Genomic DNA, 20,387 nt, shown 5'->3' on the forward strand with positions numbered 1-20,387 from the left:
TCATTTTTAAACATTTATTTAAACTTTCTTTTGGAAAGTTTCAAATTATATATTTTATATAGTTTTACTTTATTGTGAAGTAAACGTGTGAACAAGAAAGTTTAGAGGTTCTCTTCCTGAACACCCATCTATAAAAAGATGAAGAACTAACTTAATTCAAACTTATTTCTGATTTTAGATTAAAGTTAGATTTAGATGAGGTTAGAATTTTTTCAATGAAAAAATGCAGAGAAAGAAGCAATGTCCTTTCTTCGTGCTCATTTAAATGTCCATTTTTTTAATTTTAATAAATACTTAGTAAAATAGGAAAAATAATTTTAAAAAACAAAACACTATGTAATTTCTCATATCTTATTAAATGACAGTAATACAGTGACAAGCAAATCTACAAAAAGTAATACTTGAAAACTAAACATAATTTTGAAACGTAGTGACACAATAATGAGCAAACGTAAACAAAAAAAAAATATAAACATACACTACGCAAAAAATTGAAAGGCCACTTTCTTCCATATAAAAAAGGCCAATTTTCAAGTAGTTGCAACTTCCTTAAAAATAATCGAAATAAGATCAATAAAAAATTGTTTCAAAGCTTGAAATTTCTAATTTTAGAATCTTTAAATGAATTTCAATTTTTTCTATTCTTATTACAAAATTACATTGTAAGAAAACGACTTTTGTCGATTAAACAAATTTTTCAAAAGTTTGTCCAAGAATACCAAATTAAAAAAAACATCTTAGCACGATTTCATTAATTAGATGTTAAAGAGCTAAGTTTTAGCTTTGATTTCCTTTTTTAACGAATATTTTATGATTTTGTTTGTCGAGATATTGTCATTATTAAATCAATATCGAGCTATTAACTTTGGACGTTTACAACTAGTAAAAAAATAATCGTACAATAATCATTAAAAAGCAATTTAAAATTAGCACTTTAAAATGATCCTATCGTTTTTTCCAATTATTATTCATTTTTAAAGCGTAATTGTTACTTAAAAATCAAGAAAAAATTACACTTTTATCTTTTTAACGAAAAGAAAAGAAAAACGCTAATATTTTCATGAACTCTACAACATTCACAAGTAAAAAGCATTCCAGTTACTCGTACAAAAGGCCGAAGTATTAAGTTTTTCTTTGTACATTTCAAAAACTTACGTTGCAGTCTCTATATACAGGGTGTCCCGGAACACCCTTAACAACGCTCGTGAGCAGGTAGAGCAAGCGCGCGCCACATATAGCGCTCAGCATACCCTTAACGTTTTTAATTAATAGTTCAATAATTTTTATTATTGCGCTAATTGCAAAATGATACAGGACTTTTATGTTCAGTTTGATCTGCTCTATCTGCGCCTTGGGGCGATTATTACCGGACATCTTGTAGATATGTATAATATTGTTCGCTAAGCGTTTTTAATTAATATTTTAATAATTATTGCGAAAATCGCAAAATGGTATAAGACTTTTTTGCTCAGTTTACTGTGCCCTACTTGCTCACGAACGTTGTTAAGGGTGTTCCGGGACACCCTGTATATATAAAAACGATTCACAAAGTGTAAGTGAATATAATTTATCAAGATCATTACTAACAATAAGTATGTCAGATCATTAGGCTAAGTAGTTTTGTATTTATCGTATAATTTTTTTCGGATCGTCTATCAATATTTAAACCTCGGTATAATCTTAAATATTGCGTCTTATTCTACGTTGTTATTCTGATTTATATATATGTAAATACCGAGAGTAATCTTGCCATGAGCACTTCTCTACAAAAATTAGCCGTTCGGAACCGGCGTTAAAAATTGTAGGTCCTATATACATGTATACACATACATATACGTGTACTATCCACGTGCGTAATCATGTATATGAAAAAGAGAAATCACCACGCCTCTGTCAAGAGACGACGGACTGAGGAGGAGGAGGATGCTTTGTAATTAAACGAAATTGCAACATTTTGTTTTATCCTTTTTTTCAATTAATAATCGTATAATAACAATCGTATCTAGAAGTTTGAGAACAATAAATTAGACAATTAATTAGAAAATGTAAAATTATCGTATATATTATTTTAGTGTAATATAGATAAAGAATGTATGTTTTCAAAACGTAACTTGTTTTACAGTTGCGGTTGGTATTACACCGCCGGGATCGCCTCACACAGGAGCAGGTTCTGGAGCTCATCACTGGAGATCAAGATTGACCACGATCAAGAATTCTTTTCTAGGCAGTCCCAGGTTTCATCGTCGTAAATTGCTCACTAGTACCGAGGAGGTATGCGATAATAGATCATAAAAATCTAACTAATTTCTTTTTTTTATAATTTGTACTACATCGTTGTATCTTAATCACAATATATGATTATTTACAACATTGAATTATAGATTATCTTAATAATTCAGTTGAAAAATAGATAAGTATTTTCATATCATCACGTGCAAAACTCTGTCGAAAATTAGTTAAAAAAATTGGAGTGCAGTGTAATAAATAATTCATAACAATTCTGTTATTTATAGATTTTTTCTCGGAATTAAAATTAAATGAGCACTAGAAATATGTAAATTCTGAGTATATATAAAATATAAAATTAATTTTATTCATATATCTCAGGAGGAATCACAAAGTAAGCTTCCTACTGCATATAGGTACACCTCACGCCAGATTCCTCTCCGGAACTAACAAAGAAATCATGGTTCGGTAGTTTGATGACTACAGAAAAAGATGAGACCTTTACCGTCCTGGTTAAGGGAAAACCACTGGCCAGTGTCAAGGCCGATTTGATCCATGCTTTCTTGTCGGTAAGTATAATATATCGAGATTATCACTTCAATCAAAATCTGATTATTCTAATCATGATTAATTCAATTCTAATATACGTATAAAATTGCGTACAGCAAAATTTCAAATTATATTTTTATCGATTTTAATCGATCTAATTTTTCTCTCCACATGACAGATATTAAACAATTAACAATAATTTTGAATTAATAAAATGCAAGTATTATTTTATAGAAATTAACCATTGATTAAGTTAATCAGAATTTAATCAAAGTAACGCTTATTGTTCAAGTAACACTTATTGTCTATTTAAAAAAGAAAATAATTTTTAGAAATAAAGAAGATAAGAAAGTAGTAGCTATTCTTATTCATTTGAGAGGAATAAATAATTTTCACGTTTAAAACATCTGCAATACGAACGGAACAGAATTGGCAAATTATTTAAAAAAAAAAAATTTTATTTCTATTAAAAATTGTAATATTTAAAAAATAAAGAAAAAACTATAACTTAAAATCTTTGAAATTTTACAAAAGTATTTCTTAGAATTTTTGCTGAATTAGAACAAATTTTCTATATTGTACAATCTCTCAAAATATTATATTACTGTATATTTAATTATTTGTTATATATATGCAATAATAACTACATAATGTGTATAATTTACGTAGTAATTATATAATATTTATGTAGTACTATATTAGAGATAAAATTATAGTATTTAAATAAAATTATAGAGTATTTAGATAGTAACTATTAGATATATAAAATTGGTTGATGAAAAAAAATGTGTTACATATTTTACATACATTACATATCACTGTATATAATTTATTATTTGTCCACTAATAGAGTCATTTTTATAATCGTCCAGCATTACTCTCTTAAATAGACATTAACTGTAAAAGTTTTTGCGAAATAAATATATTGATTTCATTTAATTATATAAATTAATATATCTGCTAAATTAATTTTATTAATATTTTCAATATTTTTTTATTATTTTTAAATAATTTAAAATATTTTAATTTAGAATTTTTGTGCTTACAGATAGCAGAACTATCTCACAGTGTGAGTTCACCGATGTCGTTCAGAGTGGAATACAAGAGGGGTAGCACCGCGCCTGTCATGTTCCAAAGACAAGTGCGATTTCAAGTTGACATTAGCGCGATCTCGAAACAACCAAACGAGCCTCTCTTCGCTATCACATTCACATTATTGAGCGGTAAGTACACAATAGCGTTTTTTGCAATCTTCTTTTCCAATTAGGAATGTCATTCTTTAAACTGAATATAACACAAAAATATATAAATAACTAAAAGTTTAATCTATTAAAAGACAAAGCCTTCGCAAAAAAAACGTAGATAGAATGTTAGAAATATTTTACTGTTCGACATTTGGCAGTCATCCAAGCGCAACCAAATCGATGCTACCTTGGCTCAAATAATCTTACATCTTATCTGCAGATGTATAGTCTACGAGGTCACTGCGATATACAGATAGATTCTGATAGCCTTTCTTCTGATGAATAATTCAACTTCTTGTAGCCGACGAGAAGAAACCGTATTTAATTTAGCTCATCAATTTAGCTTGTCAGAATCTTATTTATAATAATTATTTAAAGAAATAATGGTGCATCTTATGAAGATGACAGACAAAGACACACATATTTTCGAAGAATACGGCTTTTATATATTTAAACAACAAATATTTAAACAAATAAATCAGGATCAAATTCGAGATCTCAGAACTCTTGGGTTTGAGCGAATTATTAGTCGATTAAGTCCAGATGTGCATTACAACAGAGTCGATAAGATCATGAAATAAGAGAGAAGGAGGTCGAACTCCGTGAAACAAAAGTGATCCCAAAAAGTGGCACCGAATTGAGAGGGAATCCGCCGTATGGAATAGTTTCTCGTGGATGGACTCCATTTGCAATTACTAACCTTACCCGCTCGGCGCTTTAATTTATTTGAGTTTTCTTCCATTATACTGAAAAAATGCTATAAATTATTCACTTTTACTTTATCAAATTTACTTGTTTACTTCCATTACTTACTTTTCTGTTTTATTACTTCTGACGTAAGCATTTTCCATCTCCTGCTGTCGGAATATAACACAATGCACGTCATAAAATAAACTTTTTTTAATGCTCTCTCAGTATATTTGGTCTTATAATCGCAAAAGCAACAAAAATGTGCAGCGATGTAACGTGTACAGCTGACAGCGCACACTGTTTTAGGGTAAAGATTTCAGTTTTAAATGGCGCCCATCCATGAGAAACTATTCCTTACAGCGGATTCTCTCTCAATTCGATGCCACTTTTTGGGACCACTTTTTCTACTTGTACGCTATCGAGTTCGATCTCCTTCTCTCTTACTTCATGGTCCAGATGTTTATTACAACACATCACTTCTGAACAGTCGTTTCCTGTTTAATTATATGTATATACAAGATGTTCTCGGGTTAAACATTAAACTTGAAATATGAATTTAGGACCTCAAAACAAAAAAAAATTTTCTATAAAAGTATGCTCGCAAATGCTTCGTTCAAGAGATAATTGACTTCTTAAGTTAAAGAACTATAGGAATAAATAATGTTGAAATGTCTCTATTTTTGTTTTGAAGATATATAGAAGGTCATTGATAGGCTTTTGTTTTTCTTGCAAAGAAAACTCCTTCTCACTATAGTAGAGATCCTTGACAATGGCTTAATATTCATTTTCCCGGAAAATAGATCGGTCGTGCTGGGCCTGTAGCTTGGTCTCCACGTTCACCGGATTTAACACCATTATATTTTTTGTATGAGATACTCTCAAACAAAAAATATATGAAGTGCCTGTTAATGATCTTTAATCATTACAACGGAGGATAGTGTAAACGTGCGAAGAAATTACAGACATACAATGCCAGTTAACCACTCGTTTTCTCATCGATAGGTGCAATGCTTGTCTTCGAGCTATTATTTTGAACAAAATATTTAATAATTAAATTATAGTAAAGCAATAGAGTTGTACGGTGGTCGTGCACGCTGTGTCGTCCGAGCTTGTCTGAGACAAGCAGTATGGCGGAACGCAGACTCGAACCCACCCAGACAAACTAGGATTAAGATATAAGTTAAGATAAAAAATGTATTAAGAAAAGATAAATAAAGGTTGGAATAGTCTCTTCGGTGCGAAGCTGGGGACTTTAAAACCCAGGGTTTTTTTATAGTAAAGCAATAAAGAGACTAAACCTACATTATTTCGACATTATTCATTTCTATAGTTCTGTAACTTAAGAAGTCACTATCTCTTGAACAAAGCGTTTGCGAGAATACTTTCAGAAGAAATATTTTTTTTTATTTTAAGGTTCTAAATTTATATTTCCGCTTTGGCTGTTTAATCCGAGAACACTCTGTATATATATATATATATATATATATATATATATATATATATATATATATATATGCGCTTTACAATCAATTAAACTGTCTGTTATTTCGTTTCTATTTTACATTTTGAATGGGAATGAAATTTACTTCTAATATTCATTCAAACATGATTTTATTATACAAAATTCGCTCTCCTCTTCTTCCACCTTGTTAATTTATTAGGTCTTCAAATGCAGTATTATATCTCATGAATAATCCTGTAGTTTAGCAAACACCCTTATAATAATTTTACTGTACTAATAGATATAAATTCTTTTTTTGTTGACATTTCTGAGCAAAAAGAATTTATACACTTCAAGATAGCCAGGTTTCCCTCGGCTTGACACATAGTCATCTAATAATTACAAAAAATTTTTTTCTATTTTTTCTAGTATTCTTCTTTGTGTAAATTCCCTCTAAAGATATTTAATACAAAAATCCGCGTTTGGTCAATGATAAGTTGGCTTGTATCAATCCTATTTAATTTGTATCTAAAAAGTTTCAAATAATGTCTTATTAAAATGCTTTTAGAATTCTGTTTTTAAATGAAAAGATGTGTGTGTGTGTGTGTGTGTGTGTGTGTGTGTGTGTGTGTGTGTGTATTCGAATAACTTTTAGCTTTATATAATCCAATATTTTGGGTATAACTGAATTCACTTTAATGTGTATTCCATGAACTCTACTTTCAAAAAATTATTTTTAGCGCTTCTGTTGATATAACGTTCATAACTTGCCATAACCTTCAAGTAGTGTTATTTTGAAAATTTTTCAAAGTTTTTTCCGTCCATCTCTCTTGGATTACCAAATTATCCAAACACATACAAATGTATTGACTATACAAGTATGGACTGCTAGCACTCCCATTTTTTTTTCCATTAGAGCAAGAGAGAGGTTTGTATTCAACATTGATTGATTTTCAGCGTCACCATCAAATACCAAGAGCCCAGGAGATTCAAATCATGAGGTCATGTTAATTGTAAAAATAGTAATGATACTTTAAATTATGAAAATTTATTAGATATATATGATATTTATTATATTTTTTATCGTTTATTTTTTATATTTTATAACATTTCTACATATACTTTTATTTTAGTTTGCTGTTTTCTCGTTGGTATTTTATAACGCTATAAACGCTTAATGTTGATAACAGACCTGAAGTTTGCGTTAGTAGTCAATACTTATATAGTCAAAGCATACACTACTTTATAATCATATAAACTTCCATATTTTGTTCATAACTCCTTTATAGATTAATTAACTTATTAAAATAAAGACGTAGAAACTCTTTTTGCTTTCTGTAAAATATTGCCTTCAATTTCATTTTATATCTGAAATGATTTTGAAGTATATTATACTATAAAAGTTAGTTACTTTTCAGAGTTTCAACGATTCAATGAATTCTGATTTTTATTTTATAAAAACTATGACGCATTGGTCTTTAATGGATTTACTGTACAATTTTTAGTCTTGTATAAACTTGATGGCTGATATTCATAGTCCGTTCTTATATTTAAGATCGTTTTAAATAAAGCTTTAAAATTCTATTCGACCATCTGATTGGTTGAAACATAATCTTAAGTTGACTACAAATATGACTTAAAATGATATCTTACATATAAGAACGAACTATGCATACCGGCCTATATGTATTTTTTAGTTTTTTTCAATATATCAATTCAAAATTTTCTACTTTTTAAACTTAAAAATAACATATAAATGCAATATATATAAATAAAATAGTTTAAATTAAATTAAATTATTTGTTTTAATAATTCTAACATATTATGTTAAAAAATGTTGTATTTTTAATATTATAATTGTATAATTTCATATGCTGTTATTGTTTACAACGCTTTATCTAAAATGACGATTTTACGGTGATAAAAATAAACTCCTAACTATTGCAGAAAACAATATATTTTATTGTTTTATTTTACTGTAGAGCATTTGCGTGAGCGAGCAAATAGGTTTCTTCCCTTTCCCTGCATTTCCCTTCCCCTTTTTAAAAATTCAAACGTAATCCAAACCGAATTTTTATTTAAGAAACAAATCAGTTTGAGTTAAATTGAAATTTTTACGGAGTAGCGTGCTGGGGAAAGAGCGGAATTTAGACTATGCGTATACTTTGTAGTGAAATAAAACAATAAAATACAAGTTTCTATTTATATTCAAAACTTGTGTAATCGCATATCGAAAGTTGTTTAAGAACTGGCAAAAAAATAGTTGAAATCTGTTGATAGTGTATAACAGTCTAAAGAAAAAAGAAGTAGCGTATGTAAGTACAAACAAGTAAAGCTAATAAAGGAACATAAATAAAATTCAGTCCCAAAATCCAAATATTGTTTAATTTCAGGAATAAAAATGCATTTAGTATTTTAAAATATCATATCTCAAAAATTAGAAGAGTTCGAGTGATTCAAAGTGTACTTCAGGACTCTATTAACTATATAATATATGTAAAAATCAAAGTGATCGATGAGCTTTTTATATATCGTCCTTCGAGACTTAAATTTACTATGTTTGAAATATTTTTTTATATTGTTAGAGAGAGAAATAGAGATAATTAGGTGTCTTATTTCTAATTAGACACCATGTATATGCACACTAGAACTAATGATTTTGATAGGGTAGTGAGATACTCAAGTACTCGCACATTAGCCGAAATACATGGATAATATTTGGCTATCCGAATACCATTAGATCCAAGATTGTCCACCTCGTATACCTATATTATTTGAATTATCTGAATTATCCCGTACATATATCATTCACTACTTTTATTATCCAAATAATTAATATCTTCATATATATTTAATACAAAGAATTAACATTTACAGTATAATAAATAATAGTTTAGCGCGTTATTATTATACTGTTACTATTAACTCTGTATTAAATATAAATAAAGATGTCAATTATATTTAAACAATAAAAGTAACGAATAATATAAGTGCAAAATAATTCGGATTCTTCAGATAATACAGGTACACGTAGAGTAGCATGGTCTCTCTACTTACAAGATGAGATGATCCAAGTAGATATTCAAGTACCCGAGTACTATCGAGTGCATTTCAGCTAATGGACAGATACCTGGGTCATCAGCCCTAATACACATATATTATACACACATATAACTTAATTTTATTATATAATATATGTATGTTTAGTTTCCCAGCAATGTCAAACACTTATTAGAAACGGAGAATGATATTTTGAAATAAAAAATTAAATAAATATATTTTTTGTTTTAATGTAATGTGATAAACATTTTCGAATCAATGTTCATATAACACCATTTTCTGTTTCTTTATCCATGAAGCATATTAGCAAAATTTAATCGTTTAACTTTGTGTTTATGCATCCACGGTGTGCGTGCGCATATATATGTACTAAAATGAATTAAATAATTAAAATACACACATACATATATATACATATGTGTACATATATATGTACATATATGTACATATATGTATGTATGTATGAATGTGTATTTTAAACAATTCGTTTCACATTAATTTTATTTGAGAATATTTTATGTTTATATATTAATTTATGTTTATAGAAAAAAAATGTATATACAGGGTGTCCTATTTTAATTCCTCCAGCGAAATATCTCGAAAAATATGGAAAATTCGAAAAAATGTTTCAGACAAAAGTTGTATGGTTTTTAGGGGGACATAAGATGAAGCCATTAGTTTGACCTTGAAGAGTCACATGAAGATCACGTGAAGGTCATTTTGAATTTCTTAAATGGAACACCCTATATATTTTTGCATATTCTTGTAGCTTATCTTGAGAGCTTTCCAAAACACTATGATAAAATGTTTTTTCATTAAACACTTTTCGAGTTATAAGGCTTCAAAATTGCAATATTTTGACATAAAATACAAGATATATCGTAAAATATTCCTTTTTTTGATTATCTTAACCTAATACTTTTATGAACAGAATAACGAGACAAATCAATTGGCGTAATTCAAACACATAATTATGTTAAAGTAAAAATATAACTGCTAGTTGCAAATTCAGTTTTTTTTCTTAAAGATAACTATGTGTTTTCTTTACACCAATTGATTCGTCTCATTATTCTGTGCAAAAAAGTATTAGAAAAAGGATAAGATAATCAAGAAATGAATATTTTACGAGATATCTTGTATTTTATGTCAAAATATTGCAACTTTGAAGCCTTATAACTCGAAAAGTGTTTAATGAAAAAACATTTTATCATAGTGTTTTGGAAAGCTCTCGAAGTCAGCTACAAGAATATGTAACAAAAAATAGGGGGTGCTATTTAAAAAAATTGAGGTAACCTTCACGTGACCTTCAAATGACTCTTTAAGGTCAGACCAATGGTACCATCTTATGGCCCCTTTGAAACCGTACAACTTTTGCCTGAAACATTTTTCTCTCCCAGGCTTGGTTTTTGAGATATTCGACTGAAGGAATTAAAATGAGACACCCTATACCATACACACACACGCGCGCGCACATGCACACGCACATGCACACGCACATGCACACGCACATGCACATGCACACACACACAGAGTGTCCGGTAACTAACGAATCAACGCTCGTGAGCAAGTAGAACGCGGTAAATTGAATAGAAAAGTCCTCTACCATTTTGCGATTTTCGCAATAATGATTAAATTATTAATTAAAAATCCTCAACAAGTGAGCGCGCGCTTTGCGCGGCTAGATCATGAACGTACGGGTACCGGCAGAAATGGTGTCCGTCGACAACTTTAGCGTTACACACATACAACAGAAATCATACGTATACATATGCACTAACTTCATGTGTATGCGTGTGATCCTGAAGTTGCCGATGGACACCATTTCTGCCGTTGCGATATATATATATATATATATATATATATATATATATATATATGTATATATATATAACTATAAAGAAAAATAATGTAATGTACATAGTTTTCTAAGTTTTTTAAAGAAGGAGATAGAAAAACTAGCAAAAATTAAAAGTTAATGCAATTGATCAATATTCGTAGGAAACATCCGAAGATTCAGACGAGTCTGCGAGCATATCCAGTCCCAAGTGTGTTCGAGAAATGTGGGCATAAGCTTGGGAGGACAAAGTAGAGCCGCACCTCCTAGTCCAAGAGCCTCCAGGAAATTTACCACGGAAATGAGTGAGAGCTCCAGCTGCGGCAGCGATACCAGCGAACGACTCTTTCTAAGTCCTCATCCAGCTACCAGACAGGTAGTCTGTTTTAACAAGGTAGCGCATCATCCCCATTACTTTTATCATCGATAGCGTAATAGTAACATCGTTTTCCTAAATCATTATTAGAAGTTAATTAAAATTATTTTATTACGCCACGTTTTGTGAAATGCAACATAAGATCTTATTTTGTTTATAAAGTTCTGGGAAAGAAGTCCATATACAGAGTGTATCTGATAAAAAGTTCACTACATTTTTCTCGAAAACCGAAGTTTCTATCGAAAAATTTCTTACAAAAGTTTTACAACTTCGAGGAAGACATAAGATAATGCCATTGATATGTGAGTGTAGATGCCAAGGTTATGTGAAAGTCAACTTAGTTTTTTAAATGAAACTATTATCCAAATTTTTTTTCATAAATCAATTTCTCGCAATATTTTTCGTAAGAAGTTATAATGATAAAAATTGAATAATTTCGCTGCAATTAATTATTGTAATCAGTCAATCAGCGCGGAGCTACAAGAGAAAGCCAGGGGCGAAGCGCGCGAAGTGAGAAAGGCTGCGGCGCGACGGCTACCGTGCTCATGCTCTCGTTTCTCACTTCGCGCGCTTCGCCCCTGGCTTCTTTTTGTAACTCCGCGCTGATTGACTGATTACAATAATTAATTGCGGCGAAATTATTCATCGCATCGAAAAATAGTATTAAACATTTTTTCTTAGATTTTCATTCTCTATCGAATGGCACTGAGCGTATGCGACACTTTTTTAACACCCTGTATATATATATATATATATATATATATATATATATATAATTATATACATATAAATTTGATTATATATGCACATTTTTCCTGAGACTACAGTATATTCTGCATGAAATAGGCAATTTATTTTAAAAGAATTTCTTTTGTATTATATTAACTAAAGTATTGTGTTCATCGATTTCAGATCGATTCGGACATCGAGTCGGATACCTCTGTGTTCGACGTGAAGTCGCCGACTCGCGAAAACGGTAGAAGAAGCTCGACGTCGACGAATAACAACAATGCCCTACCGGGCGACGCGACATCGACACCAGGCAGCTCGCCGAAGGCAGTACGAAGTAATTCGGAAAGCCAGAACACACCCGAGAAGAAATGTGTCACCACAATGAGTGGTAACAACATAGCGTGATACTATCAGAACCTTCGCTTTGAATTCCGATCGAGTCTGAGGAACTTGTGGGACAGTGCTCAGAGATTCTGGTGAGATTTCTTCTGATGAACGTTCTTAGAACATCTTAATAGAACTACAAAAAAAAGTGTATGAGTCACACCTCTATATGTCATTGCAATATAGAAGATTGAGGTCTAACGTTATATATGAATATTTTCATCATCAGTAATAGCGAGAAGATCAAGAGCCGACAATATGGCAATAGTGCAGTCATTTGTTATGTGAACGAAATTCGAAACATCGAAATCTTCAGTGTGAATTTTATACTTACTTTCGGAATTAAAATATGCTTGATCATGTTTCGAGAAATTCATGCAAGAAATTTTCTTTGAGCAACTCAAATCTTAATCAGGTCCAGAAATTAGAATACAAAATACATAAATGTAGATATCTCATACTGTTTTGTTCATACGTAAAATAAATAACTTCTCGGGAGAGAGAGATTATTCCCAAAAATCGCCTCCAGATAAATAACCATGAATGTCGTGGAATTAGTGATGTGTACTTAATAAACAAGCCTATATGGTGTGCGATACACATGAAGAATCACACGAAGAAAGGATTCAGGAAATGAAGTGTAAAGTATATTAAAGAAATGTGTTTGTTACAAGTAGCGAGACTTAAGTGCAATGATACGACATTAGTATATTGTTTTTTTTTTTCATATTAGATATTATTGCAAAATAGTATTTCCCTGTGCAATAATAAATTGCTGATTTTCTGTTAAGTTTATAAATAATGTTTTTGCATTAGGCATGTTTTATTCGTTAGCTAGAAAAATTACAAATACCGTTGCTTGAAATACGTTATTGTTATTTCGATAAATTATAAATTATATTATTCAGCAGATTATAATTTCCACTTATTTATAATTTATTATTATATAAATTATAATATAATTTTGTTTAGTTAATTTTATAACTGCATTATATCAATCTCTCCTCAAAGCAATCTATCTAACAATAAGTTCATATCAAAGTTATTCCCACATCCATTGAAAAACATGAGTCCGAAAATCGAGCGCAAAAAACGCGCCGAGAGATTTTTTCCACGCACGATGAAAAAAAAGAGAGAGAAGCAACAAATTTTCATAGACTAGAAAATATTAAATAATAAATAATAAATACAAACGTCAATCTCACTAGTATACGCAAGAAAAAATGGATATGTATACTATGTGTATATACATATACAGAGTATCTCAGAGTCGGCGCACCATCTGCACCACCATTATTTTTCAATTCTGCCACTTCTATATATAATCTTGTACATAAGTTTTAAATTAAAATTCTATTAAAGTAAATTCCAGCTGAAATTGACTATAATTGAATTGTACAACAGTTGTTTGTTCTTTTAACTCCAAAAAGTTTTTAGTTTGCGAAAAACCTTTTTTTTTCTCAAAAGTTATTTGTTCATTATTGATGCTTTGACAATTTCACTGAAAAAAAATCATCTCCCAGACAGAACCTGTCACTGGCAGATGGTGCGCTAGAAAATCTTATATTATAGTTTCTCATTTCTCGAAAAAATTATTAATTTGATGAAGATACTTAAAACTTGAAACCCATTAAAACAATTAAAAAACACATTAATTAATATAACTTGTACAAAAAAAAGAATAAATATGTGTCATTTGAAATAATTGTTAAATGAAAAAAGAAAAAGACTTATAATATTTATTTTTTATGTAAAATCTGATAATGAAAAAAATTTTGTTTTCCAAATTTTTTGAAAATTATTTCTATATTTAGAATTTAAAGATTATATATATTCTTCTGAAAATCACATCACAAGTCATTTTTTTTTTTTAATGGAATACTATATTTTTAATATATGAAACAAGCATAAGAAAAACTCAAAAAATTTATTTAAAAAGTAATTTTGAAGAAAACCAAGCATTACAACAGTGATGAATTTGTTGAAACAAATAAGCATCAAGATCTTTATTATACTTTATTTACTTTACTTAAAAATTATATTCAAAATTTCCACTTTCGATTATTGCAATCTATTACGAAACGAATGGTCATAAAAGTTTTGGCTTGGTATATCGATGACTCCTTTCTTTATATTTTTCAAAATTATAAGTGCTTAATAAACAGTATTTTTTGTCTCATAAAAAGTAGTCTAATATTGTTAAAATTCATCAAAGCAATCTAATAACCTTGTTAGTTTTTATTTATTTATCTTCTACAATAACTTTAATCTACCAATTTATAATATATCATTTAGTTGCTTTCTTGTTATTAAGACTTATAATAGGATCTTGTTATGTTGAAATTATTTATTTTGACATATTGACAAATTTAATTTATTCAAAAAATAGATAGCTTGCATGACATGTACATATTTGCACGTCTGCTTTGCCGTCCTCCAACCTAAAAAATTATATAACTATGCACTATTAATCCTCTTAAATTATTCAAAAAATTGCGCTTATTTTATTTAGTTAAATAAAAATTTGTTTGTGGGTGAGTAAAACTGAAATAGTAACCAGTGAACTCCTTCATATATTAAATAACAATATATTTTGTAACAAATACAGAATTTATGCGCTGTTACATCAAAGTATTTTAAAGTTTTGCGCTGCATCTTTTCTCTTCAAAGACGATGAACAACATTTTCTGATAACCTATTTAACATGACAAAATTAGTTTTTTTTAATTAAATTCTTATAACAAATTTTAATTAAATATGGACAGCGATAGTCTACTTCAAGAAGAAAATTTTTTAAAATCCAAAATATATATTGGTATAAGAGCACATAAATGGAGGATATATTTTACATAGGTAAATTATCTAATGTAATTTTAAACAAGTTATAAGAAAATGTTTCTTTTTGCTAAAAAAAAGAACTTTTTTAAGGGATGCGCAAAAATCCAAAAAATGTTGACAAAAAACGCATGAGTAAGCGTATAATTTCTGTATATTTGTTCCACAAAGTAGTTTGTTTCTTTCATGAGAAAGACTTACTGGCTGCTTATTCAGTCCTTCCACTAAAAAATTTTTTTATCAAAATAAGTGCAAAAATTTTTTGCACATTCTAAGAGCGCAAAAATATAGTACATAATTATATAATTTTTTATTTAATTTGTGTAGGTACGGAAGAAACAAGACAGACGTGCAAACACAAAGTTTCTTCAAAATAAGTTAGCACAATTTTTTTTATAAAAATTTTTAAATAACATATTTCTATTATTCAATATGACTATTTTATTTTTAGCTTAATAATATTATTAATGCTATAATTACCTTGGAAAATCGCTTCATTATTGATTAAAACTATTAAAAAATACATATATGATAACATTATTCTTCATTTACAAAAATAAATAAGAAAAATAAAGTCTAATAAAGATCTTGATTTTTGTCTCTTATAACAATTTCTCATGTGATTGTAGACTGTTTAAAAGTCAAGTCATTAATTCAAATATACCTTAGGGGACCACCTGGTTTAGAAGCGATAAAAAACAATGATTTTTTTGATTTTTTTTAGACAAATGATTACTGTTATCAATTTCAGATTTGCACATATACCCTAAAAAATGATCGAAAAGTGAGTTTTTGTAATCATATTCTCGTCATTTTGACGTCATTTGACGTTACTTTGACATTATCGTGACTGTCTGTTCTTGGGTATTTTATTTATATACTTTATAAATGATATTTATAAATTTTTATATATAAAACCAGTGTGACATAATTGAGACATCTGGGTAGCAGACGTATCTATATTCATCTTGTCAAATTGCTGACACTGCAGAATCAAAACAAGTCATCTGATATCATAAAAAAAATTAAATTGATTTGTGATCAATAATATTAAACACATACACTAAACTTAATAAAATTATATATAAAATTGCGTATTGGTAAAATTATGCTATTATCAAAAAAATAAATTTATTTTTTTCCAATTTGTCAAAAAAATATATTATTTTTCAAAAATTTACTTTTTTTTTAGTGTATGGAGAAAATAGTTATAATTAATGTATTAAAGATCTAAATCATTGTATTGAACCATTTTCTCTCTATATTGTTAACAAAATCGAAAAATCACGTTTCGAGAAAAACGCATTTAAAGTGATGTTGAACTACTGCTGTAAACCTACAGAAACCTGTATTAACCTGTACCTGTACTAACTGGTACATCCAAAGGCAGAAAGCTGGACTAGAATTCTAAAAAATATCTACCAACATTTCTAAGCTTAATTTATCCCTTATTTCGAGAATTTTCAAGGAATTCAAAATTTTCAGAAAATATTTTTTAATAGTAATTATTTTAAAAATTCGATTTTTCTGACCCTTCAAATCAGGTGAGCCCCTTAAATTGCTTGAACTGATCTATTTCAGTGCTTTCATAATATTAAAATGAAAATATAATCTATTTAAAAATAACTTTGATATAACCCCCCTTTATGAAAAAAGGTTATTATTAAATTCTGTCTAAAAAATAATGAAGGAAAAATTCCGTTATTTTTCTCGTATTTTCTTCCGTTTAATAGCAATTATTCCAAACGACATTTATCTATATTCTGTATACATATTATTATATACAGGATATTACTACTGAGGTACAAACCGGAAGAAGATGATTCTACATGAAAGAATAAGTTGAAAGTATAGAATAAAATTTTTTTAAATATAAGAATTCATTTTAAAAAGAAATTGTTTAATATTTGTCAGGTACACGTGCACTTAATTATATTTGGATTCAACAGACTTCACTATCTCTGTACGCATTTGTATTAATAATTATTGTTAGAACAAGATTTTTTTTAATATTATTTCTACTAATTTATATTTATCGATAATATCGATTTATGTACAGCAATCGGAAGTGATTAAATATGATTCTTCATAAACATGATTCTTGCACTAAATGCAGCAATAATGTTTCTGCCACAATTAATTATAATAATAATGAAACTGATATTTTCTAATTGTTGACATTCAGAAAAGCAATTTATTGAAAGAGCACAAAATTCACAAAATATAATATTTTTTAATTATTTCGTCGACATAGTGATCGATTTCATCAAATAATCAGAAATGTAAAAAAAAAGAATATAGAAATTTAAATGCATAGAAAAACATGCTAAAATATTCGTATTTTAATGCGAAGAAGTTTAAATTGTGTATAGACAACATTTCAAACAATTTTGAAGCTAATAAAATAAAATGCTTGAAAAATAAATATCTTGTTTTATTGTGTACCCTCGAATCTTTTGATATTAGCAATGCTTATAAATATAAATGGATACAGGGATAGCGTACAACATTTCTTGAATTCAGAGTTAGTTAAGTGCATATGTACCTGAGGAATATTCAAAATTGTTTGTTTTCAAAACTTTGTATAAAAAGGTTTTATTCTATATTTTGTGGAATACCTATATAAGCATGATATAAAACCGTAATGATTCATGATTGTTTTATATTTTGTTAAAATATACAATTAATAATTTAAAAACTAACAATATGAAGGATCAAAAAAATAAAGTTTAAAGAATAAAAATTTATTTTATTTTATTTTTATTCTATATTTTTTAAATTAATTTTTTTACTTAGAATCTTGTCCTTCCCGGTTTTACGGAAAGATGTTAATGATACTATATATATATATATATATATATATATATATATATATATATATATATATATATATAGTATTGTTAACATATATATATGTGTAATATATATATATATATATATATATATATATATATATTACATAGTATCTCTTAACTAATTATAGTAGTTTAAAAATTATATGTATTATTACGGAAAATATATATATATATATTTTCCGTTGCACACACACAAGATAATAATATTACTGCAATATAATTGAAATGATCGATGCCAATAACTTCAAAACTAGAGGTGAGAAATAATTTCAACATTGAGAAATATGTATATATGTATAATAATATTTAATAATTAATATTTTTAAAGAAATAATTACTATTTTAAGAAAAACAAATAACAGTTTAAAAAAAGCAAATAAACAAACTTAAAATTAACATTTTAAGTAATTTCTTTAATGTTTGATAAAGAACACTAATATTCGATCACTTTCTGTAGAATATGTTTCAAGATTATTGAAATCGATAAGATTGCCTTTAATATTCAGTTTTATCAAGTTTCTTCTTTTTATTAAAAGAAAAATTATTTTAAATTTTCAAAATTACAATTTGTCATAAATTGATATATTAATTCTTTTTAGTTATTCTGCGTATAAAAGTATTAAAATAAAAGCATCAAACAATTAAAAAAGTTTGACATATTTTATGTGCTTATATTTTCAACTCACACTTTTTACAAGTCTTTTTATAATTTATTTTAACAAATTGTATAATAAAATATGCAATATCTAAAGTACTCGCACATACTATTTTACTAAAATGTTTACCTAACTTTTTTATAGAATGATGAATAAAATCGATCGACAACTCTATTTTTACATGTGTTACATTGTATTTGTAATAAGCAATTACATATTTTTTAAATGCAATTATGTGTTTTTTTACATCAATAAATTTATCTCATTTTATTGTTTATATTAAAAAATTGTTATTGAACAATAAATCGTTCTATTAGATGTTTATATTGTATAATATATTTATGTTACATAATATATGTATATAATACAAGCCAAATTTCCTTTAATGACTTTATTTTCATATACTTTCGTATGCAGAGTAATTAAGAAAATCAATTTATGTAAAGATATTATATTATTGAATTAAGAAACATTTTAATATTTTAATAAAAACTCTTTTTATTGCAATTTATTACTTGTTCAAAACATACACAACAGATTACTGATAGTTTTGTATTAATATTTATTTATCAGTTTAGAGGAAATGCCTAAAACTATATATGTATTAAAATAAAGAGTACGGCCAAATTGCCATAAAAAATGCTTTTCAATTTTTTTCAATCAATTTTTAAATTAATTAGAATAAAAAAATTTTGTTTTTATATTGTTTAATTTCTTATTTTTTATATTGTGTCCATTTGTCGAATTGCAACATTTGGAGCTTTTTCTTTTGAATGATTACCATCTGAAACTTATATATTTGTAATTTACTTGTAATTATCTTTCATTTTATTACAAAATTAATTTAGAAATCGACTGAAAAAAAATTAGGAAGCATTTTGGCCGCAACCCTTTGTATGTGTCTGTGTGTGTATGTGTGTGTGTGTGTATATATATACATATATATATATATATATATATGTAGGTTAAAAATTAATTATATAAACTTTGCACGTTTGTAATATTCATCAAGATACAAGAAAAAATATCAGTAAACGTGTGTCCAAAAATAAACCGATTTCAAAAAATTAAATTTTCAGAATAATTTTTTCATTAAATGGAAATATGCTGGAATATAATAAATCACATTTGTCATACAGTTAAAAAGATATATTTTCCAATAATTTTGTCCGAAGATACTTGCTTATTGTAATTGTACAGATTGACTGCTAATAAAGGAAACATAATAGAAAAATAACTTATAAATTCGGAAAATACTTGATTTATAGAATTATCAGTGAACTCTTATTCTATACTAGGAGAGCTAGTCCTTTGTTTGAAAATGTAAAGAGTGAGAGGGAAAAAATTGCCATCTTCTTCTTTTTCTAATCTTGTATTATCCGAACTAAAGACATTAGCTTATTCAAATGTGCAATAATAACTAATAACCTTCACTATAATCAACTAATAAGTATAATATCAAAGAAATTATAAAATGGAAAAGAAAGACAAGATTAACAATGTAA

The 20,387-nt window shown here is 27.7% G+C and overlaps 1 protein-coding gene across 2 annotated transcripts in view; it reads left to right on the plus strand.

Moving 5' to 3' along the window:
- Sff (BRSK family serine/threonine-protein kinase sugar-free frosting) overlaps positions 1 to 18,164 on the plus strand; it is a 32,294-nt gene extending 14,130 nt beyond the window's left edge. Inside the window, exons 9-13 of one of the 2 annotated variants that reach the window (XM_072902161.1) lie at positions 2,123 to 2,271; positions 2,643 to 2,795; positions 3,824 to 3,998; positions 11,209 to 11,420; positions 12,333 to 18,164. In XM_072902161.1, the coding sequence (XP_072758262.1) occupies positions 2,123 to 2,271; positions 2,643 to 2,795; positions 3,824 to 3,998; positions 11,209 to 11,420; positions 12,333 to 12,557 (914 nt within the window). In that variant the 3' untranslated portion in view covers positions 12,558 to 18,164. Of the gene's footprint in view, positions 1 to 2,122; positions 2,272 to 2,642; positions 2,796 to 3,823; positions 3,999 to 11,208; positions 11,439 to 12,332 lie in introns of both variants that reach the window. The other variant, XM_072902160.1, reaches the window with a different exon arrangement.
- The last annotated feature ends 2,223 nt before the right edge of the window (positions 18,165 to 20,387 follow it).

The sequence above is a fragment of the Anoplolepis gracilipes genome, chromosome 11 (assembly GCF_047496725.1).
Source record: "Anoplolepis gracilipes chromosome 11, ASM4749672v1, whole genome shotgun sequence".
NCBI classification, from domain to species: Eukaryota; Metazoa; Arthropoda; class Insecta; order Hymenoptera; family Formicidae; genus Anoplolepis; species Anoplolepis gracilipes.